Source organism: Lepidochelys kempii, chromosome 8, assembly GCF_965140265.1.
Source record: "Lepidochelys kempii isolate rLepKem1 chromosome 8, rLepKem1.hap2, whole genome shotgun sequence".
NCBI lineage: Eukaryota > Metazoa > Chordata > Testudines > Cheloniidae > Lepidochelys > Lepidochelys kempii.
The window spans coordinates 96,670,030-96,693,607 of NC_133263.1; the positions used below are offsets into that span (position 1 = coordinate 96,670,030).

At 42.5% G+C, this 23,578-nt stretch overlaps 1 protein-coding gene across 2 annotated transcripts in view; it reads left to right on the forward strand.

Annotated features, from left to right (window-relative positions):
• Positions 1-23,578, forward strand: part of LRP8 (LDL receptor related protein 8) — a 298,502-nt gene that overhangs the window by 226,646 nt on the left and 48,278 nt on the right. For both annotated transcript variants that reach the window (XM_073357653.1, XM_073357654.1), the window contains exon 5: positions 15,486-15,854. In XM_073357653.1, coding sequence (XP_073213754.1) covers positions 15,486-15,854 — 369 coding nt within the window. The remainder of the gene's footprint in view (positions 1-15,485; positions 15,855-23,578) is intronic.

The window sequence follows — 23,578 nt, forward strand, 5'->3', positions numbered from 1 at the left end:
TAGTTTCTAGGCCAAATTCTCTAAACATGGTCACCCACCAAGTAGCAATGCTGCCAGAATTGCAAATAGAGGCTAAGTTGCCCTTTGAAAATTTGGCCTGTGTTTATGGTAGTGGGTTTTTTCTACCCCTACTGCTGCATCTAAAAGGAATCTTTGACTGCCCAGCGAACACAAGCCAACGTGCTTATATTTTATTCCAAACATAAATTGTTAAATTGTCATTGCAGTTTCACTCCACCTTGTTTAGGATCTCAGGTTCTGGTGGAAATGCTGGAGATAACAGCATCATTAGGGTAAATTTTGCACAAGGTTTTGCATGGCAAATTTTAGCTTTCTCCTGATTTGTCTTTTGCTCCAGAGGAGTTAATGATATAGTGTGCTAAATGCTGTGAATAGTCAGGTCTAATGGTGCGGTGAACCACTGTAAAAAGAAATATTGGCTCTTGTGAAGAATTCCCTTCAAGCAGATGAAATTAATGGAGGTAGAGATTTTTATGGGGCAGTGAACTCACTGCTTGTAGTGTGAACACAGCTTTGTAGCTCATTATTCAGCAGAGCTAGACTTCCGGAGCCTGCGTTTCTCTCAGTTGTCATAGCTACTACAAGATTATCTAACTGAAGTCAGGCTTTCCATTTTGAATGTTTTTTTCTTACCTGTTTTGCCCATTGATTCAGAAGCATATCTCTAGGGAAGGGAATGTTGTTTTTCTCCTCTATGCCTTTCACAGACGTTCCTACATGGCCACCCAATCAACAAATTGGCTTTTGCCTAAGAATTTGGAAAATAAAATCTATTTTTCCCAGATGGCTTTGAGACATGTGTGAGTAGCTACGCAGTGATTGACAGTAGGTGTTTAGAAGCTACGAGAGGCTGTCGTGTGTTATTGCCGGCAACCATTTTGTTTATAGATGTCCAGGAAAGAAACATACTGTAAACATATTATTAATCTCCAGTGTAAGACAATGGGCCAATTTCTTTTCTCATAAATCCATAGTGACTTTGTTGACTTAGTGGAATTACTCTTGTTTTACATGTGTTTAACTGAGAACCAGTTATGACCCAAAGGTGGTTCAGTTGGTCCTGGTGGTTGATGTTTGCTTTATCCTTGTGCTTGGGAATTTGAAGGTAGGAAGAGTAGCATGGTAGCATGCACTGCACCACTGACATCTTAATCTGAATTTCTTTTTTTTCCCCTAATCACAACAAAAAAGGAGTTTACAAACTCCCTGGGATTAAAACCGATCTAGCTGTAATCTGATAAATTTAATTTGACTAATCTAAAGCTTTTAAGACTCTGCAGAGTTCCTTTCCTGAGTTGAGAGTAGGAAATCAGAAGCAGCATCTTTCTAAAGGGGAAAGATGGAAATTCAGACAAATATTTTTGAGTACTTCTTAACTTATTTCATATTAGCATATCTGCATAATCAGTGTGAACCTCAGTATAATGGACTAAAGGTCTGACAGTCATACAGTCTGCTTTTCCTGGCAAAACATCTCTGATTTAAATTCCCTAGTGGCAGAGTTAGCCCCTCACCGTGCAAAAGGACCAGTGCAAACAATTCTTATAGCTAGAGGGAGTCCCATGCACTTCAGTAGGACTCTTCATGAGCATAATATTTCCTTTGTGGATCCGTGTGCAGCATCATGGCTTTATTCTGTAATACCTTAGTTGAGTAACTAAAAACAAAACAATTTTATGATAGGTATGAATTTGTATGTTAATGTCATGGAACTATTAGTTTAATCGATATTCTCGTACGGTTCTTAGTGATTTGCCAAATCAGTATAATTTGTAAAATTGCCATTTTAACAAACAAGTCATGTCTGGAGAATGTGAGTGGGCACATCTCATCCAGGTTCCAATTCCAAGAATAAAAAAAATCCAAACACTTTCTTGCATATAGTTCTACTAAAATTATATCTACTACAGAACATCTAAAAGTTGATTCAACAGATTACATTCTAAAAGAACATAAAAAGCGTAAAGATAGGTCTTTATCTCTGCAATTTGAACATAAAACCACACAATGTAAACCTTATGCATCGTAATGCCTTTTTCTCTTTACATTAGAATCACACTTATTTTGATGTGCCTTTCAGTTATTTAACCAGGGAATCTGTGCTGTTTCAGTATTCAGGAGTCTTGTAGCAATTCCCCATTACAGAACAGAACTGAGGACACTGCAAGTTCTTAATAGTAACTTTGCATATGTTAGTGAAAAAGATATTAAAAAAAGGAAGACTTTTCAGGTCTTATGTATATACGGTACTCTTCTGTTCATTAAAGTGCTATGCAGTTACTGCTGAATAAAGGACATATGTTAATTATACCACCACGAAAATAAAGCCATTTTCAATGAACGCATGAGTCTCTGAAAATTTACTATAGATCAATAACGCATTTTTGCATCAACAATTATTTATCAGCAGTAACTTTGGAGTCTGGTCACACTGTTATAATTAACTAATATTACTCTAATGCAGCTCCAGAGACTGGAAAAAATAGCTTGTTTGTGTTTGTGGAAAGCTGTGTTGCAAAAGAAGCAGACAAATGCAAATATTAATTTGTGAGATTATTTGAAATGGTTTCCCTGGCTCCTTAGCTACATTAATGCTTTGACTAGAATTAGGAATTAACATTTCTTCTGCACGCCTCATCTCTATGGGTTTCTCCATATCAATCACCATAGCAACAGCCACTAATAGTGGTGAGACTGCAATTCTGTTGCATTATTTCCTCTATGGAAGGCCTGTCTTTATTCAGAGGAATTCACTTCAAGGTCATCATTATTTACCTCTCTCTCTTTTGCTGCCCTCCCTAGAGGGTAGCCTTCTGAGGGAAAATGCCCCAAGGAGCATGAATCTTGCTTTGAACAGAGGCACCTGACACATGGCCTCAACGTCTTTGAAAATGTATATTGTCGCTGTTTCCAAGGTAACTGCATCTCTGACCCCTTTGTGGCTTCCTTGAGGGCATCCAGCTTATGTCTCAGGCCTTCAGTCATCACCTTTCTTGAGGCAGAATCCCACAACACTCTCTCTCTAGAGTGGGGATTTAGGCTGCAGTTCATCCTGCAATTCACTATGACTACCTCAGCAGATCTGACTTTAGTTCAGCACCTACATCCGTCTTCTCTGTGGGGCGACAACAGGGTTAACAAGTGACCAGCCAGCATTCATAAAGCAAAGTATTATTTATTCAGAAGAAAAGCATTATAGAGAAAATATATTGAAAACAATAAACAGCTTATTAGCATGCTTACAAGGTAATGCCTATCTGCCACCTAGGACACGGGTAGGTTTCAGAATATGTCACCTCCTCTCACAAGGCCTGTCCTTCTTTTCACAGTCTGATCTCTGTTCTTAGACTGTATGAGTGACCGCTCTCCCTATTTTAGGGTGGCCATTTCATAGTTTTCAGTTCTTTGTTGTCAGGGTCTCTTTTACCAGATCACATGCATTTTGTTTTCATCACACGCAGGAATAGTCCATATTCCTCACTGACTCTTTTTACAGACATCAACATTTGTTGCATTGCAAAAAAAGTTTCAAAAAGTGAAATTCACCTCATTTTCCACACCCCAGTAACTCTGAAACTCTTTGTCAATTCACCACAAATTTTGCCAAACAGTTCTTGTCTGGCTGTAAACTACACATGTAATTTCAAGCAAAATGAATTTTTTTTTTTTTTTTGAGAAACAGGAGGCAAAATCAATTGGGCTTATTATTGAGAAGCTAGTAACAGCCTTCATTAGGGAGTCACTTCTGCAGCTGTATGATGGAGTGTCTTTTTATTAATGACGGATATTGTCGATTTCACATTTTGTTTTGCATCAAATTAATATTTGAAAATCCACAGTAATTACTCTATAGATTCCTGACTTATAGAAAAGTTATTATACATAAGACTCGCTTTACCCACATTGAAACACTGCAACTGTTAAGCAGTGCCCAATGGCCTTACACTAGTATAGAAAATAAAAGAGAATGCCATATACAAATGAAACCAGATGTGGAATTTACAGAGACAGAATTCATATAAATGATGAGGAATTTTTACCAGGATATGAATGTAACTATTCTCTGCTCTTACAAAAAGTGCCACAGAATTGACTATACAAAGGCTTCAGTTTTACATCGTATCCGAAAGATGGCACCTCCAACATCCTAGTGCCTACTAGTGTCCTATTGGCTGAATAGTGACTAAGAGAAAAGGGTGCCAATAGTAAGTCACTACGCGTACCACTTCATTGCTTTTAAAACCTGTAGCAGTGAGTCTCAACGCACAGGTCTATAGACTTGGGCCTGTGCTACGGCACTAAAAACAGCTAGTAGACGTTGGAGTTTGGGTACTGAAGCCCAGGGAAGGGGGTGGGTTTCGGAGCCCAAGGTCCAGTCAGAGCTGCAACACTCTTGCCAATCAAAGATTTTCAAGACTTCTACTGGGATCACTTCATATTTTAAAAGATTTTGCATCTGAGACTACAACACTTACTTCTCTGCACTGAAAAAAATGGAAACTAATATTGGTTTTTCTCCCTTTTATACAAAAAATCTCCTGATAGGGCAGGTACCAAATTAGAGAACGTAAACCAATTGCTCAAGTCAAAGGAGAAATAAATGCCATGGTGGGTATTTAATTACTGTTTAATGTTATTTTCTATTGAAATACTTGGGAAGAACTTCTTAGCATATGCGCAACATGCCTCAGATGGCATGTGACCAGGATTCATCACCAAATTTGGTCTGCTGGTTGGATCATTAGCAGGGCCGGATATTAATGGAGAGTGCGGCATGAACACTGATCCATGACCCCTGGGAAGCTCTGAGATGCTGTAATAATGGGGGCTGCCTAAGTACCCATCAGACTTGGGAAGGATGATGTGTGTGTAAATTGCCTTTCACTTATTCCTCCGACCTTATCTCTCCATGTGCTGTCTATAGTAATGCATAATGCGACCCTTTTCTTGCTCTAAGGGTACTTTATACTGGTGTAAAGCCATGCAAAAGGTCACCATGTGGTTGGCTCCTGTGTGGGTGTAGGAAGAGTGTAAGGAGGTCCTCTCCCCCCTGTTTCAGCCCTGTACAAGAGCAAGCCACAGTATGGCTAGAGGGTGCAGACTTTGCTTCTTCCTAGCACACTCCATAAAATCTAGCTCTCTGAAAGTGGCTAGGGAGGGGCGAGGTAGGTTGAAGATGAGACAATAACTCCCTCTTTCCTTTCCTTAAAAGCCAGTGGAGCCAGATGGGTCTGGAATGGGGAGTACTCTCTCTATGGGGGTGCCACAACAGTGCCAGTGTGCACTGCCTAGGCAGAGGTCTGGCTGAGGCCTGTGGAAAATGAGTCTGTGGTAACAGTCCAGTCCATAGTAACCTGATGACCACATCACAGGAATCACCACTGTAACTGTCACCACTGTTGCCACTGAAGCGTTGTCTGCACAAGCAGCTACACGTGCTTCTGGGCCAGGGTTAAAGATGTGCCAGGGCAGCCCTCCCTGTTCAAGGCTGAGGTACAAGGGTGCAGTGGTAGGTGCCTGCTGCCCATGCTTTACCTGTTCAGTGGAAAGAGGACTTCAGTCTCTAGTGCTCTCTGGCATCAGCACTGAATTCACATTTTAAAAACAAAATAAAATAATCATAAGCTTGTGAATTAGTAGCTAGGAAGTCATAAGCTTCATTGCAGAAGTCCTCAGGGAGGCATGAAAGCAAAATTGCTTTTATTCTTTGAGATTTTCGATACATTTAATATTTTAGTGAGGTTTGTGTGTACAGGGGAGGAGGAGCTTTTATATTAATTTGCATTGTCTGTAGGTGACCGACCCCCATTTTCTATGGATACATGTGACCATCTCTAATTTGCACACTTGGCAAATTTCAAAAGGGAGACAGGCAACACATACAAACATAAGAAGGGACAGAGGTGGGAGTAATGAAAACAAGGAAGACAGATGTGCTTATTACAGCTCAGGGAAGGAAATTAATTCACAGTTGGAGTGTGTACATTGCTGTAACCCTGCCAAAATATTAGGGATCAAGAGCTTATGCGAACTTTGCTTATTTATTTTTTTCTGAGGTAGCTTTTCTAACAATTATTTTGATGTATTCCTCAGCTCAGCCTTGATCTGTTACGTTATCTGCATGTAGTCACTGCAGCTCTAATGTTTATCATCTCTCTTCAATCAGATCAGTAAGGCTATAGCTGTGTTACTTCAAATTAATACTCCACAGTGCCATAACATTACCCATTTGAAATGGCTGCTAGATTACAGAGATGAAGACAGATCGATAAGATTAATAGGTCATTTTGTTTTCAGTTGTACAAGTGCCAATTAATCAGAATAGCTAAATATGCATAATTAGAACTTTGGAGAAAGGCAGGTGCCGTGTAAATGTTTGTGAGAGGAAGACAGACATAAGTAGAGATTGTGCCTATTCTTTTCTTTTAATGAACTCCAGCTCTGCCGTGCAGTTATTTTAGATGCAGTTCCTAGTATTTAGACATCTCTCCACCTGAGTGTGTTAACAAATCAGGTAGCTAGATGTCCAAATGCTGTAATTTTCAGATGCACTTAATTGCAGTTATAAAATTGCATCCAGAAAATTGAAGGTGGAATTGAGATTCCTTTAAAAATCTGCTTCATCACAGCCATAGAATAGTTTGTGGTCTGTGCTCAAAAGTATCCTTCTCCTTTGACTCTTTTTGGAACCTGAATCTTTTTCTTATTGGCAAGACATCTCTGCCCCATTGTACCACCAACCCCCGAACAATCAAGAATTCATTTGGTGGTTCTAATAATTTGTAATTTTAGTGCACTAGTGATTTGATACCATGGATTTAAAAATACAAGCATAGGATTTGCCACACTGAATCAAAAAATGGATCCATCAAATTCTGTCTCCATTGGTGCCCAGTGTGAGATGCTACCAAGAAAGGCAAACACCTCTGCTTCCTCAAATGGGCTTGTCCTTTTGGCACTTAGGTGGTGGGAGCCAAAATAATGCCCAGACAGGTAGAAAGAAGTTGGGTTTGCTGGGACTGATCCAGGGAGGGAAGGAGGACTTGGGTTTCTTAGGTTTTACTTTAGGGCATATCAAAATAGATCAGATAGGTAGAACACGAGCACTTCAGGGAGTTAGAAACTTCAGCTATGCTCTTTGCCCATACAGCCTGGTAAGTTCATGAGTAAGGTAGTGTATATACTAATAATGCCATTGTGAGCAGTCTGTGCTTATCTTCCTAGGTGAAAAAACCAGAATAGTTCTGTATAACACTGTTAGCGTATGTCTCCACCTTGAGCTGGGCTGTAATTCCCAGCTCACATATAGACTCTCACACACTAGCTCTTGTCAAGTTAGCATGCTTAAAAATAGTAGCATAGCTGTGGTAGCAGGAGCGCAGCACGGGATAGCTGTGCTGAGTGTGGACCCACACGGTTCAGGCAGCTGCACTACGATTTTTAGTGCACTAGCTGGATGAGAGCTCGTGTCAATGTCTGCGTGAGCTGGGAATCAAAGCCCTAGCTCACAGTGTAGACATGGCCTTATTAGATCATTCTCCTGGTGCTCTTGCCACACCCTCAAAGCTAGTACGTAACTCCACGTAGTAGAGATTCTGGTGTCTTCCAGATGCGCTTCCCATGTTATGTCTCAGCTACCAGTGTTATTTCAGCAGTGTGGTTTGTCACTGTCAAGGTTCCTCCCCCACTCTGAACGCTAGGGTACAGATGTGGGGACCTGCATGAAAACCTCCTAAGCTTATCTTTACCAGCTTAGGTCAAAACTTCCCCAAGGTACAAAATATTCCACCCTTTGTCCTTGGATTGGCCGCTACCACCACCAAACAAATACTGGTTACTGGGGAAGAGCTGTTTGGAAACGTCTTTCCCCCCAAATACTTCCCAAAACCTTGCACCCCACTTCCTGGACAAGGTTTGGTAAAAAGCCTCACCAATTTGCTTACGTGACTACAGACCCAGACCCTTGGATCTTAAGAACAATGAACAATCCTCCCAACACTTGCACCCCCCCCTTTCCTGGGAAATGTTGGATAAGAAGCCTCACCAATTTGCATAGGTGACCACAGACCCAAACCCTTGGATCTGAGAGCAATGAAAAAGCATTCAGTTTTCTTACAAGAAGACTTTTAATAGAAATAGGAGTAAATAGAAGTAAAGAAATCCCCTCTGTAAAATCAGGATGGTAGATACCTTACAAGGTAATTAGATTCAAAACATAGAGAATCCCTCTAGGCAAAACCTTAAGTTACAAAAAAGATACACAGACAGAAATAGTTATTCTATTCAGCACAATTCTTTTCTCAGCCATTTAAAGAAATCATAATCTAACACATACCTGGCTAGATTACTTACTAAAAGTTCTAAGACTCCATTCCTGGTCTATCCCTGGCAAAAGCAGCATATAGACAGACAGAGACCCTTTGTTTCTCTCCCTCCTCCCAGCTTTTGAAAGTATCTTGTCTCCTCATTGGTCATTTTGGTCAGGTGCCAGCGAGGTTACCTGTAGCTTCTTAACCCTTTACAGGTGAGAGGAGTTTTCCTCTGGCCAGGAGGGATTTTAAAGGGGTTTACCCTTCCCTTTATATTTATGACAGTCACAGGAGCTGTGCAGCAGGGGCAATAAGTACTTTTGCTATTGAAGACGAGAGCCTCCTGAGTGACATTAAAAGAAGCATTTTTCAAGACGGATTATTTGATCTAATCTAATTGATAAAAGCCATAATTTTCCGCCGGGTCTTCGAAGCTGCTGAAACTGAATTTTTTCCCTTAATAACTGAGTAAATTAGGTACCAATTAAAAGTAGTTATAGGGAACTCTTGCCAGCGGCTGTGTTCTTCTTTTTGCATAAGAGTGACCATTGTTGGGATATCTGAAAGTTTAATTTGAGCAGATTCCTCTGGCTCAGCAGTAAATCAGGCATGCAAAGGAAAAAAGTTTGTTCTTCTTCATAGCTCAAAAAGTCTCATTTGTATGTAAATGCAGAATGGTGACTTCCCGGGGAAATAGTCAGTACCTTGTGAAGGGATTTATCGACATGATTCAGCAGCTAATCCCTGCACAACTCATTGAATATTTACCCTGTGTGTCTCACTTAATATGTCCAAAACAAGACGCTGTGAAATTCTGAAATTTGCTTAGTTTTGGGGGGGTGAATTTGGTGAAAGTCATGAAAGTCAGGAACTGATAGCACTGGCTTGAGCTCAGTATAGTGCCATCAGGAGCTATGCAAGCCTGTGTCACACAGTTCTGCCATGCATCTCCATCCTAGACTGTAATATCTCTGCTGTTCCATTGCTTGTCTCCCAGCATAGCTCTGATAGTGCTCTTCAGTCTTAGCTTGCTACACCTTTGCTGTTCTGCTGCTGGGACCACACACAGTATTGCCAGTGGTCCTTGTTCCTGATCTTCAGTTCCCTTTGTTGGATCATATTAAAGAAGTTCTGTATTAAAATCACAAATGAGTTTGGTTCCCCAGAGTTTAAATTCCAGGGTATTACTAATTAAGAGGTCTCTTGGTTTTTGGTACTGTTTCTCTCCCTCTCTGTGTGAAACTTGCAAGCTGCTAATTGGGTTAGTACATTCTAAGACTGAGTCTGTTCTCAAAGCAATTCACAGAGAGAGAGACTCAAAGCAATACTCGAACAACAGAAACAGCACCCAGAGACTCCCCACCCTTTTGTTGTATTAACAATTGTGATTAAAATAGAGATAGAGGATGTATGTGGATGGATGCTTGGTGTGGATAATAACTGAATGATCAGGGAGGTGCCAGCCTAAGAATCCAGTGTCCATCGGCTGAAGAAGGCGTCAAGTGGAAATAACCAGAGGACCACCCCACCCCCCCCCGGAGGGCAGACTGGAATCCACCCAACAGCCTCAAGAATGGGAGAACCAAAGAACAAGATAACATCTTGGAGCCGTCAGGAATGTGCTATCTGCTGATTGATTCAGCAACAGCATGATGAAGCAATTCCCATAGACTGGCATAGGAAGAAATTCCTATAAAAATAGACTCTAAAAAGTGAGAACTTTGGGGTCTGATTCTGCAAACCAACTTCCAGGAGCATCAGATGAGCATCTGACAAGGCCCTGCTCCCTCCTCATGTCCAGGCCACCTGGCCAGTGACTTGGCATGAGCAACTCTAAGGCTGGTAACTATGATAACAACCTTGCAGAACCTGTGTGTGTGGGTGTGTATGTGTGTGGGTGTGTGTTTGTATGAATGAATGTGTGAATAAATATGAGATTGAATGGAATGTTATCGCTATAACTAACTGCTTACTATGATTCTTTCTGTATTCACAATAAATGTGGTATTTTGCCTTTTTCCCTTTAATAAGATCCTGCTGGTTTTTATTTTATTGGTACAACATTTTGGTGGAGAATTGCGAAAGGGGGAATATTGGTAAAAAACCTCAGTTATTGTAAATATTGGTGTGCACACCGCCAGCTCTAGTGAGCTAGGCATTTCTATTAGGTTAAACCAGACCTGCTGGCCTCCGAGAAGGTAGCAGGGGACCTGCTGGCCTCCGAGAAGATAGCAGGAAAAACAGATTAAACCAGACCTGCTGGCCTCCGAGAAGGTAGCAGGGGACCTGCTGGCCTCCGAGAAGGTAGCAGGAAAAACAGATTAAACCAGACCTGCTGGCCTCCGAGAAGGTAGCAGGGGACCTGCTGGCCTCCGAGAAGGTAGCAGGGAAAACAGATTAAACTAGACCTGCTGGCCTCCGGGAAGGTAGCAGGGGACCTGCTGGCCTCCGAGAAGGTAGCAGGGAGAAATAGGTTAACCAGACCTGCTGGCCTCCGAGAAGGTAGCAGGGAGAAATAGGTTAACTGGACCTGCTGGCCTCTGGGAAGGTAGCAGGGGACCTGCTGACCTCCGGGAAGGTAGCAGGGGAAAAACGCATAGATTAAGCTATGATTTCAGAATCTAGGCTGTGTCACTTGCTAAGTAATACCAGCAGTGACAAAGAGATTGAAATATCCATGTTAAGATGTTTAAAAGAAAACAGGGTAAGCCAGTACCAGAGGGAGGAATGGAGTCAGAAGGAACTCCAACCTCACCTTTTGTTAAAGAAATTACACCTTTTAAACAAATCCTTCAAAAATGTGGGCACAGTCCTTGGACTAAACAAGCCCTAGCTGATGTCTGCACTATTTCGGACCTAGAGGATAGATTGGCTCAGTATATCCTCATATACAAACCTTCTAGTGCTGCCAAAAGAGATGCAGCAGCAATTTGGTTGTTGTGGGAGGCATGTAAGGATTCTTCCCTCCGCTTGTCTTCATGTAAAGAGGAAAAGGCACAAATGGAAAAGGGAGCAGACAATTGGAAGGTGCTGGCTACAGATATCCAAAGCCAGCTGAAAATAGTGAAAGAGGCACTCCAGGAATACAAAAAGAGTGAAAAAGTTAACTCTGCAGAGGCTGGAGGGAGGCAGGTAAAGGGGGAGAAGGTCCTATGTATGGCACCCCCAGGCATAATTACAAAGAGAAAAGAGAGTAAAAAAAAAAAAAAGTTAACTCTGCAGAGGGTGGAGGGAATTAAGCAGTTAAACTTTGTATTTCACCCAAACAACTTTTAACCGAAAATGTTAAAAAGGAAAAGTGTTAGAGCATTCTTGGTTTCTTTGCAGCCATTCTGAAAGAAAAATGGGCCCTTTTCCAAAGGAATGTCTGTAAATTAGCCAGGCAAAAATAAACTGATTAAAATCATTTGACTGGACAATTTAGTCAAATTTGCTAAAAGAACATAAGAGGGTTCTATTGGAACTTAACTGCCTCAAATGTATAAAGGGAATGTAAGATGTAAAAAACAGAGCAGTGTGGAAGGGATGTTAAGGAAAAGAAAATGTGTATGTATCTGTCTGTGTGTGTGTAAATATGTAAAGTTCTAAGGACCAGTTAGTTTTGTTTTTGTTTTAAATAATGCCACTAAAAATCCATTTGACTCTTTAATTCAAAGTTGCAAAACTGACCGACCTTTTTGCTAGACACAGGTAATTAGTGTTGTTTGGCTTTGGGATTTGGCATTTAACCCTTAAAAGGTAACTCAATGCTTTACAAAATTTAAAATGTTTTTAAGTTGTGGCTGCAGCAGGGCAGTCAAAATCAGGAGAATATAAAAAAAAATTGGATTCTTTTTGTTTGTTTTTTGTTTTTGTTTTTGTAACAAAATAGCAGATGAGAGTTGTAGTAAAAAAAAAAATTAAAAAAAGACAGTGCCCCTCTGAAGCAACAGCAGGGGTGAGGTGCACAAAACAAAAAGAAGCAATGTTAGAAACACTGAGTCTTAAAATGGCTCTGAGTAATCAGACTGTCACTTTGATAAAGGTACATGAAAACTCTGTAAGCAAAAAAAGAAATAGTGACACCTTATGTAAAAATGGATCTGGATAATGTTATAGAAGTTAAACTATGGAAGAAATGTGCATTTGCCCCAGAACATGTGCAGGGTATATTGTAGAAGGGGCAAAAGAAATGCAAACATACCATGCTACTTAATTAAAATGCTATTAGGGCTCCAAAGGGAGCCACAATAGGTTGGGTTTTCTTTTTCAGATTGCTGTGTGTTTTGGAAGCAGAAGTTAAAAGTAATCAAAACTCTGGTGAAAGTTGATTGTGTCCCTTTTAAGATAGAGTCTCTGAGCTGCTGATGGCTTTAAATCCAAAAGCAGGAAGTTTCTGTGAAAATGCAAATTACCTAAATGATAAAGGAAGGAAAGAACTAGCAGCACAAAGAAGCTGCAGATAAAGGACATACCTGGTCAGCAAACAAATTGTCTAAATAAAAGGCATGGGATAACAAGATAATTTTAATACATTTAATGATAATAAGTATCCCTGTAACAACGTATAGTGTGTATGATTTTTGGAAAAATCCTTTAAGGTCGTATGGTAATGATGCTTCTCAGTTATTACCTGTAAATACAACTCAAAGCTTAACACAGCAGGAAAAACATTATAAACTTGGTCTGCTGTATAAGAAGGAAAACTCAGGGATTTAATGACTAAACAGTGGGATAATTTCCCCATAACCCTTAAAAGATAAAAGCCTTTGAAACCTGGCCTGCCTATAGAACAAAAACAGGAAAATATGGGGGCAATTTCTCTGTTTTGCCTGCAATCAGCAAGGGTATTTGTAAAAGAAATATTTTAAGCAATAATCTGCCACCCCAAAAGGGGTAGAAACATGTTCTTTTTGTCTTTCAGAAAATCAGGAAAAGCTGCCAGCTGAAAAGCAACCCAATACCATGAATCTACTGTCACAATAGAAATTGTGTTCTGTGTTCTATGTTTTGTCTTGTGTTTTGTGTTGTTGCTCGCACTGTTGTGTGTTAAAAAAAAAAATACTGAAGACCTGCAGGAACTTAAAAATAAATTAAGCTTTCTGTCCCAGCTACAGGACAGCCTGATACAAAAACAAGTACATGCCAATGTAGACTTGGTCCAAATTGGTCTGGGTAACCTAAAAGGCCAATGGAATCTTTAGTAATGGCTTAATACTACCACATGGCTTATCCATAAGAAAAAAAAAATATTAGAAATAGGAAACTACACAGCCATAGCTATGGGATGCACTGAAATGCAGATACTTGCACTAGCTACTTTGGAACACAAAATGTTCTGGGTCATATTGGGAAATATTAAGGGTTTGATGCATTTGTTAAAAAAGAAAGAGATCATTGTTTGACACTTATCAATATGAATGGATGCAATATGTTTCCACTATTGTAAACCAGACTTGTTAATGGGAGAAATTGTTTTCAAAATTGCACACCAACAGTCCCTGGAGGCAAAGGTATTGAAGGTTAACCCACTCCCCATATTACACATGGGATCCTTTTGGCTACCCTGGACCTTGAGCCAGTGGGCTGGGGAGGGAGGGAAGCTATTGGACACTAGAGGTTGTACCGAATGGACTCCTCAAAAGTGGGTGTGCCTCACCTTGCCTGTTGCCCCAGAACCTTGTAGTAAAGATACATCACTAGGATCATGTATGTGGCATGAATTGGAATCACAAACTCAAATTGCCTCACAGTACTTTCTCTTGAATAGGCTACATAGAAAGTGACACTGACGATTATAAATCTTAGTGTCAAAAGGGGGATTATGTTGGATCATATTAAAGAAGTTCTGTATTAAAATCACAAATGAGTTTGGTTCCCCAGAGTTTAAATTCCAGGGTATTACTAATTAAGAGGTCTCTTGGTTTTTGGTACTGTTTCTCTCCCTCTCTGTGTGAAACTTGCAAGCTGCTAATTGGGTTAGTACATTCTAAGACTGAGTCTGTTCTCAAAGCAATTCACAGAGAGAGAGACTCAAAGCAATACTCGAACAACAGAAACAGCACCCAGAGACTCCCCACCCTTTTGTTGTATTAACAATTGTGATTAAAATAGAGATAGAGGATGTATGTGGATGGATGCTTGGTGTGGATAATAACTGAATGATCAGGGAGGTGCCAGCCTAAGAATCCAGTGTCCATCGGCGGAAGAAGGCGTCAAGTGGAAATAACCAGAGGACCACCCCCCACCCCCCCGGAGGGCAGACTGGAATCCACCCAACAGCCTCAAGAATGGGAGAACCAAAGAACAAGATAACATCTTGGAGCCGTCAGGAATGTGCTATCTGCTGATTGATTCAGCAACAGCATGATGAAGCAATTCCCATAGACTGGCATAGGAAGAAATTCCTATAAAAATAGACTCTAAAAAGTGAGAACTTTGGGGTCTGATTCTGCAAACCAACTTCCAGGAGCATCAGATGAGCATCTGACAAGGCCCTGCTCCCTCCTCATGTCCAGGCCACCTGGCCAGTGACTTGGCATGAGCAACTCTAAGGCTGGTAACTATGATAACAACCTTGCAGAACCTGTGTGTGTGGGTGTGTATGTGTGTGGGTGTGTGTTTGTATGAATGAATGTGTGAATAAATATGAGATTGAATGGAATGTTATCGCTATAACTAACTGCTTACTATGATTCTTTCTGTATTCACAATAAATGTGGTATTTTGCCTTTTTCCCTTTAATAAGATCCTGCTGGTTTTTATTTTATTGGTACAACACCTTGCACTTCTGTTCGAAGCTCCCCATGCAGTTCGGCCAGTGCTTCTCAGTCTTGACCTTCAGCCCTTCAACTATTCCATTCCTGGGCTCTAAGCACAGTTGTGGTAATGATCCTTAGTGATAGCCTACCACAACTCTGGTATTTCAGCCCCGGCTGGACTCCACACACACGCAGCCAATGCACATCACTACTGACTTGGAACACCCTAGCTGTTCCTGGTCTGGACTCCACACAGCCGAGCTAATGTCTTTCACTCCTAGCCTGCTCCAGTGTTGGGTTTCTCCTGAGCAGAGACTGCCGAAGTGTGTGTGGTGGGTTTGTGATACGGACACAATGTCCAATTGGGGTCTAGGTTGAGGATCTCCCAACTCATCTGTTTGTTTTTATCCCGCAGTCTGTTCTTCCAATGAGTTCCAGTGCAGTAACAAGACCTGCATAGCCATGATCTTTGTGTGTGATGGCGACAACAACTGTGGAGATGGCAGTGACGAGAGGAAGTGCTCACCACTCACCTGCAAGCCTAATGAGTTCCAGTGCAACAACAGCGTGTGCATCCCAGAGCTGTGGGTCTGTGACAACCAGCCCGACTGTGAAGACTACTCAGATGAATTGATGGAGAAGTGTCGCTACAAAGTCAAGCCTCAGGTGCTGAACACCTGTGCGGCCCACGAATTCAGGTGTGGCAATGGGGAGTGCATCCACTTGAACTGGAAGTGCGATGGCGACGAGGACTGCAAAGACAAGTCAGACGAGCAGAATTGTCGTAAGTATCTGCAGGGGCTAAGCAGCATGGGGACAAGGGATGTCTGCTGGGTAAAGATTTCCTTGGAGTAGAGGGAATTTTTGGATGCCACTAAAGGCTACATTTCAGCCAAGACCTCTAATGACATGTTTGCTGCAACAAATCCATGCCTTCAGACTGGGTATTTGTGTCTGCAGACTGTGTAGCTGAGTGCCCAATTACCAAAATAACCTGCCCAAATGAGACTGAGCACAGAACTCTGTTGGCTGCAAATAATGCTGCATTCAGTGAGAAGTCAGAGGCTGATCTGAGGCTCAGAGAGTTAAACAGCAGCTTCTGTAGTGACTTAAATGTGAGCCTCTCTGACATGGTGGGGAGGAGAGAGCCAGCTTTCCAGGAGCTCCAGGAGGCAATGGTCCTCACGGAGTCACAATCCCTTTCAGAGGCAAGGTGACTCCACCCTGCCCCTTGTTCAGTGCCAGAACCTTCGTGACACAATCTGGCCCATAGCTCCTTAAAGAGAGATGAAAGCATTTAGGTTTGGGGGGAAATTAATTGTTCTAAAAGAATAACACAGGACTGGAAAGGAAGTAGAAAGGGTGGGGTGGGGTGGGGAAGATTCATAGATTCCAAGGCCAGAAAGGACATTGTGATCATCTAGTCTGGCCTCCTGCATAACACAGGCCATAGAACTTCCCCAAAATAATTTTGGGGCATTATTATCTAGTTTGAACTGGAACATATCTTAAAAAAAATCCAGTCTTGATTTTAAAATTGCCAGTGTTGGAGAATCCTCCACAACCCGTAGTAAATTGTCCCAAAGGTTAATTACCCTGTTAAAAATGTACACCTTATTTCCAGTCTGAATTAGTCTAACTTCAACTTCCAGCAATTGGATCATGATATACCTTTGCCTGCTAGGCTGAAGAGTCTATTATCAAATATTTATGTCCCATGTAAGCACTTATAGACTGCAATCAATTTACCCTCTTGCCCAGCTTTTTGGTAGTGGAATGGGTTGTGGGGGGCCTAGCTGAAGAGGAATTGGTAGCAAGAGACTGAGGATATCTGTTTCAGTTGGAAATCAGAGGTAGGGAATGGGAACAGGTTTGAAAACTCCTAGATTGCCTCAGGGGGTCACAGCTCACAGGTTGGAAACATCTATCTTAAAGCAAAAAAGAAAGAAAGAAATATATATATATATATATATATATATATATATAGTTTTCTGCCTATGAATCCAGAACATAAAACAGACAATCAATAAAGGCATCTCTGAAGAAGCCAGTTCAAAATGCACTGTGTGCTCTAAAACCTAAGCCCTTTCAGTGTAAGAGTTTGGCTTGTTAAAGGCACAGAGATCATAAATAATGGATTTCTCTTCAGTTAGTTTTGTGTATTTAACACATTGTTGCTGTGTACTGAATGTTTTATCCATTTCCAGACACTAAACTGCTCAAACTGGTCACTTACCCAGAGAGACCAAGAGGGAAATGGAGAAAATGTTTCTCTGAAATATTCATAATGACAAGATTGAGATGAAATAAAATATTTACACAGCTATATACATACATACAGCACTGCTGAAAGGTGGGCAGCTCTGGGGAGGAGGGCCACAACCAACTGCAGAGACTGAACATTTTAACTAAGGAATCCAGGAAAACCTCTGGCTCTTAGAATCAGAAGCATAGGATTTTTATTGTCCATATAGACATTGCACCCAGTAGGGCAGAAAAATCCAGCCTGTGAGGCTAGTAGGGCAGTCCCATCTTGGGAAGGGCCTGTACAAGAAGGCAGTTAGGCTTTCTGTGAAGCGGAGACAAAGGCAGGGAGCAAATGCTGTAGCTCCTTTAACAGGGGAAGGGGGAAGTGGAAGCTCAGGAGGGGAGAGGAAAATGCAGAATAGCCTCTGAGCTGCTCTTAAGAGTAGGGAGAGAAGAAAAAGGAGTAGATGGCTCAGGAGCAGGAGAAAGAGCTGGTATACAGAAAATCAAAGGGGGTGTGGGCAGCAGCAGAATAGGAGTCCAAGGTGGGCTCAGGATTTACTGCTGGGGCAATTCTGTACCACTGTGCAATGAAGAATTTTGTAGAAATTAACATTGTGCGCGCAGAATTTCTTTTCCCCCCACAGAAATGGGCTTTAGTGCTGCTGGCCACCACTAGGGGCCACTGGACCCAACAGAGCCCAGCTCGCACATAAAAGACACTGCTGGGGGGAGGGAGCTAGAGGGTTCTGAGCAGTTCCCAGCACGCCCCGAGGGAAGGAGAGGGCCATGCACAGGAAACTCCGTGCAAGCGTGGGACCCAGCATCAGGCTGTTTCTCCCTCTGGATCCCTGGGCTCTGCGGAGGGGAGAGGGGCGGGTGTCTGGGTTGTGGTGGGGGGGGGCTGTGACTGGGTTTTGGGGGAAGGGGGTGCGGGTATCTGGGCCAGGGTACCCCCGTGGTTGGTCTCTGGGGAGGGGAGAGGGATGGGTGTCTGGGCTGGGGGGGGCCCTGTGTCTGGGCTCTGGGGGGAGAGGGGGCATGGGTATTTGGACAAGGGGGAGCCCTGTGTCTGGGCTCTGGGAGGGAGGGGGTGTAGGTACCTGGGCCGGGGGGCACCGTGGCTGGCTTCTGGGGAAGAGGGGTGTGGGTATCTGGGCTGGGGGGCTCCATGGCTGGGCTGGTGTGGGGGAGGGAGTGTGGATATCTGAGCTGGTGGGGGGTGTTTGGCCCCCCCCCCGCCCAGCGTGGGGGTAGGAGGACAGAGAACAGGAACTGGGTTGTCATAGGGGTTTCTTTAACTCTCTACTCCTGGGGGATTTTTGTGTGTGTCTGTATTGTTACAGACATACTTGCTGATGGGTATTTTGAAATAAATTACCAAAATAATTGAAACTGGTGTGATTATGTAGTGTTATTTTTACAAATAAAATTTGCAGAATTTTGCAGAATTTTTAATTTTTGGTGCAGAATTTTTATTTTTTTGGTGCAGAATGCCCCCAGGAGTAAGGACTGATGCTCAGCTTCGGGGAGGATTGATTTTGTTGAGAGGGGAAGCGTTGATTGACTGGATATGAGGAAGATAACAATGTGATTGGTGGAGAGCAATATGATGGAACTGATTTACTCGTGGGATGAAATAGATCTGTTTGAGCCACAGAGCTGGTCCTTCACGTTCAGGAATGTAGGCCTCAATGGCTGCAGCTGAAGGTGAACTCCCTCAGTCAACACTAGCAGTAGATCTGATATCCTCTCTGTGGACAGCCCTAGAGGGCAACATCACTGATCTACACAAAGCCAGGATGTTACAGTAGAGCCCTGTGCGGGGCTATTTTTAATCCTGCTCCCACCTACTCCCGCTATTGTGGCAGTGAGTCCGTGGGATCCCGATTCCAGGCAGGACTCTGTCTCCTATTAAGGAGGGGGGGGTTGTCATAGGTTGCTAGTAGCCATGGGGGTTATCTTGGGGCCCTTTACTGTGTTAGTGCACATTTGATTCTGATACCTTCTGTGCACAATTATTTGTAGTATCTAGGAGCTCTAGTCATGGACTAGGACCTCATTGTGCGAGGCGCTGTACAAACATAGAACAAAATGACAGTCCCCACTCCAAAGAACTTACAATGTAAGTAAGTGAACTCAGACCTTGAGGAACGTTCCCTGGAATGGCATTGGCCTTTGAGGGTGGACTATTTACACACAAGCTTCAATCCAGTAAAGGAAAGATGAGCTCCCCTCTCTCCTTCTCCATATCCAAGGGACCTAGGTGGGTGCAGTAGGGAACATGTCACCGGAAGCATTTGCCAGTTGAAATCAGTGAAAATGCCGTTTTGAGCCCCAGTTCTTTAGTTTAGAAGGGAGTCTAAGTCAAGTCACTTACAAGTCACATTCATCCAGAGGTGAAAGTAAGCCCTGGTACTTGCTGGTGCATCGTACTGGGGCAGCCCGGCTTCCCCAGGGGGCAGTTTAAAGGGCCTGGGGCTGCCAGCAGTGGCTGGAGCCCCAGCCCTTTAAATTGCCTCCAGAGCCCTGCTTCTGGAGCCCTGGGGTAGCAGCTGTGGGGCTCCGGCGGCTGTTTAAAGGGCCTGGGGCTCCCCTGCTTCTACCACCCCAGCCCTTTAAATAGCTGCCGGAGCCCCACCACCACTACTCCAGGGGTCTGGGGGCTATTTAAAGGACCGGGGCTGTAGAAGCATGGGAGCCACAGGCCCTTTAAATAGCCCCTGGAGCCCCGGGCTGCTGCTGCTGTACCCCGGTGGGGGAGGGGGCACTTACGTTACAGGGTGGGCTGGGGCTAGCTCTGACCCCCTCAGCCCCGCCCCTTCCGGGGTCCAGAGCTGGCCCCAGCATACCGGTAAGTCACTCGACTTACTTTCACCCCTGCATTCATCTCGCCTTTGCTAAATGGTTGGCAGGACTAGGACTACACTTAGCCCACCTTGGAGGCGAGAAAGTACTTTATTACTCAGGGACGTCCCCTAGCTTGATCCAACATGGGTAGAGATGGGTTCCAAAGGGTATCCACTGAGCTCCGGCCATCATGATAGGAAGCTTTGAAGGAGCATGGTATAAAGCAGGCAGCAGTAGTAATATCTCACAATTGTATAGAAAACTTTTCAAAATATCTCCCTACAACATCACATAGTGCAACTTCCTCTGAGGCAGTGATGACTGCCAGCTAGTGCACAGCTGCATAATAGTGAAGGAAAGAAGAAATATGGCCAGGGAGATGGGCAAACTCCCACTCCTTTGGAAAGTGCCTTGGGACCTTTAACATTCATGTTCAGAAGGCAGGAATTTTAGTGTACAAGGTCTGCAGTAAATCCATGTACAGTAAATTGTATGATGTTCAGTTTACCTATGTGAAAGAGATGAATGGCAGAGCTGCCTCTGCTGGGTTTGGTCCTGTGGCTCCAGGAAACACAGGTATTTCAACACTGATGCTTTGACTGTTACACCAACCTTTCTCTGGAGAGCTCCTTGACACATGCAGGTCCTGATTCTCCTCTCACTTGTAGTGATATAAATAAGGAGTAACTCCACTGAAGTAAATGAAGTTCAGAACACTCATGTAAAACCAGTGTAAATAACAGTATAATTAGTCCACTAAAGCTGTATGTAGTGGGAAAGGAGACCCTTAATGCACCAGAGAAGAGAGGATATGTGGCTATGTGTGTGGGTATCTGTGTGTTTAATTGATCATTCCTAGATTAAGCCAGTGTGGCTCCTAACCATAAAAAAGCTGCACCCAGGTGGTGACGGTAGATGGTGCGTGTTCTGCAGCACACAGCTGAAATATAAATGTACCATCTATTACACAGCTTTAAAAGTGACATGGGAGAACTAAAAGGTTTGTCGGTGCCCTTATAAAACAAAAAGATCTGAGTTTGCTAAACAAAGAGTTGTGGAAACAGAGAATCAGATATTCAGCTGTTGTAAATCACTTCAGTGGAGCTACCCTGATTTACACCCATTGGGGATCTGGCCCAGACAGCTGAGGTTTTCTTCTCTTTCTGAACTTTCTAAGTCTTTTTTTTATTAAAGATACAGAAGAAATTGCAAATATATGACATGGCATTCATCATCTGGTGCTTTGATACCTCTACAATAGGTATTAAAAATGCCATAGATTTGAGCTGATTAGAGTAAGTTCAGGACAGACGATATCAATTTGACATCTTTTCCTGCACATGGAGCTATTGGGGTTTTTGTATTATACATAATAGAGGGATATTAACCACTTAAAAAAAATCTCTCTTGAGGCCAGCATCAGTCACTTGTTGTCATAATCATTTTGGATGAATGAAAGACTAGGCTACCCATTGAGGGTGACAACTAGTGAAAATGCTTTGGCAGAGAGAGAGAAAATAAATAGGATAGAATGGGCTGGCTCAAGGAATTTGTCTGTGACAGTTGTTTTTTTTCTGAATTCATATAAATACACTCAAAATATATTTTTCTAATATAATCTATAGTTTGGATTTATCAGCCTCACAATCCAGACCTGTTATCTTAAAAGTTCTCCTTTGAAATATAGGTTGTACATACAGAAGGGGAATATTGGACAGTGCTTAGAACAAATAACTAGGAATCAGGGCTCTTGAGAGCTAATCCTGACTCTACAACAGTCTTCTCGTGTCACTTCCAACTCTCTATGCCTCAGTCCTTCCATCCATAAAATAGGACTTATCTTGAGGCTTAGTTAATGCCTGAAAAGTGCTTTGAGACACGCATATGAAAATTGCCATAAAACTGCAAAGTGACTTTATTTTCAAAAAGTAATAAATGCCTCAGATGGAAGTTGTTTGGCACAAATCCCCATGTGTGTCATTAAAGACTCTGGGATAATTGGCAACGCGAATACCAGCTTTGAGCCTGGAATGTGCCTGTTGAATTTGAGCAGCTTGTCTTTTTGTCCAGAGTTTGCAAATGTAAAACATAGTTGTGTTATGTGTAGCAGTTAATATAACAGGTTCTTGCTTTGTTTCTATTCTGTGGAACTGAAGAGGAGCTAGAAAAGTGCTGAGATTCCATTGGTTTAAGCCTCCAAAATAGCACTGCAATTTTCTGAACAGCTGGTGCATATAAACTAAGCTCTGCACATTGAGGAGCTCTGCAAAAACACAGCCCTCCTCTCTAAGACAGGATATCCTGTTGCTGTGGGAATGCCCCTGATTGGTGGCCTGTTGTATTCACTCAGCCAATTATACTGAAATGGAATTATGTCCCAGTTTCATTATAAAAAGGCACGCAGACAATGTCCCACCACCTCCCACACTCCTTACCTGCCTACCAGGTCCCATGATAGCTTTTGCCACAACATTGTAAGTATGATGCTGTTGTACTTATAAGAACATTGTAAAGATACATTTTTTTAAATTACAGGTTTCAGAGTAGCAGCCGTGTTAGTCTGTATTCGCAAAAAGAAAAGGAGGACTTGTGGCACCTTAGAGACTAACCAATTTATTTGAGCATAAGCTTTTCTGAGCTACAGCTCACTTCATCAGATGCATTCAGTGGAAAATACAGTGGGGAGATTTATATACATAGAGAACATGAAACAATGAGTGTTACCATACACACTGTAACGAGAGTGATCACTTAAGGTGAGCTATTACCAGCATGAGGGCGGGGGGGCGGACACCTTTTGTAGTGATAATCAAGGTGGGCCATTTCCAGCAGTTGACAAGAACGTCTGAGGAACAGTGGGGGGTGTGGGGGTAATAAACATGGGGAAATAGTTTTACTTTGTGTAATGACCCATCCACTCCCAGTCTCTATTCAAGCCTAAGTTAATTGTATCCAGTTTGCAAATTAATTCCAATTCAGCAGTCTCTTGTTGGAGTCTGTTTTTGAAATTTTTTTGTTGAAGAATTGCAACTTTTAGGTCTGTAATCGAGTGACCAAAGAGATTGAAGTGTTCTCCAACTGGTTTTTGAATGTTTATAATTCTTGACATCTGATTTGTCTCCATTTATTCTTTTACGAAGAGATTGTCCAGTTTGACCAATGTACATGGCAGAGGGGCATTGCTGGTACATGATGGCATATATCACATTGGTAGATGTGCACGTGAACGAGCCTCTGATAGTGTGGCTGATGTGATTAGGCCCTATGATGGTGTCCCCTGAATAGATATGTGGACACAGTTGGCAACGGGCTTTGTTGCAAGGATAGGTTCCTGGGTTAGTGGTTCTGTTGTGTGGTGTGTGGTTGCTTGTGAGTATTTGCTTCAGGTTGGGGGGCTGTCTGTAAGCAAGG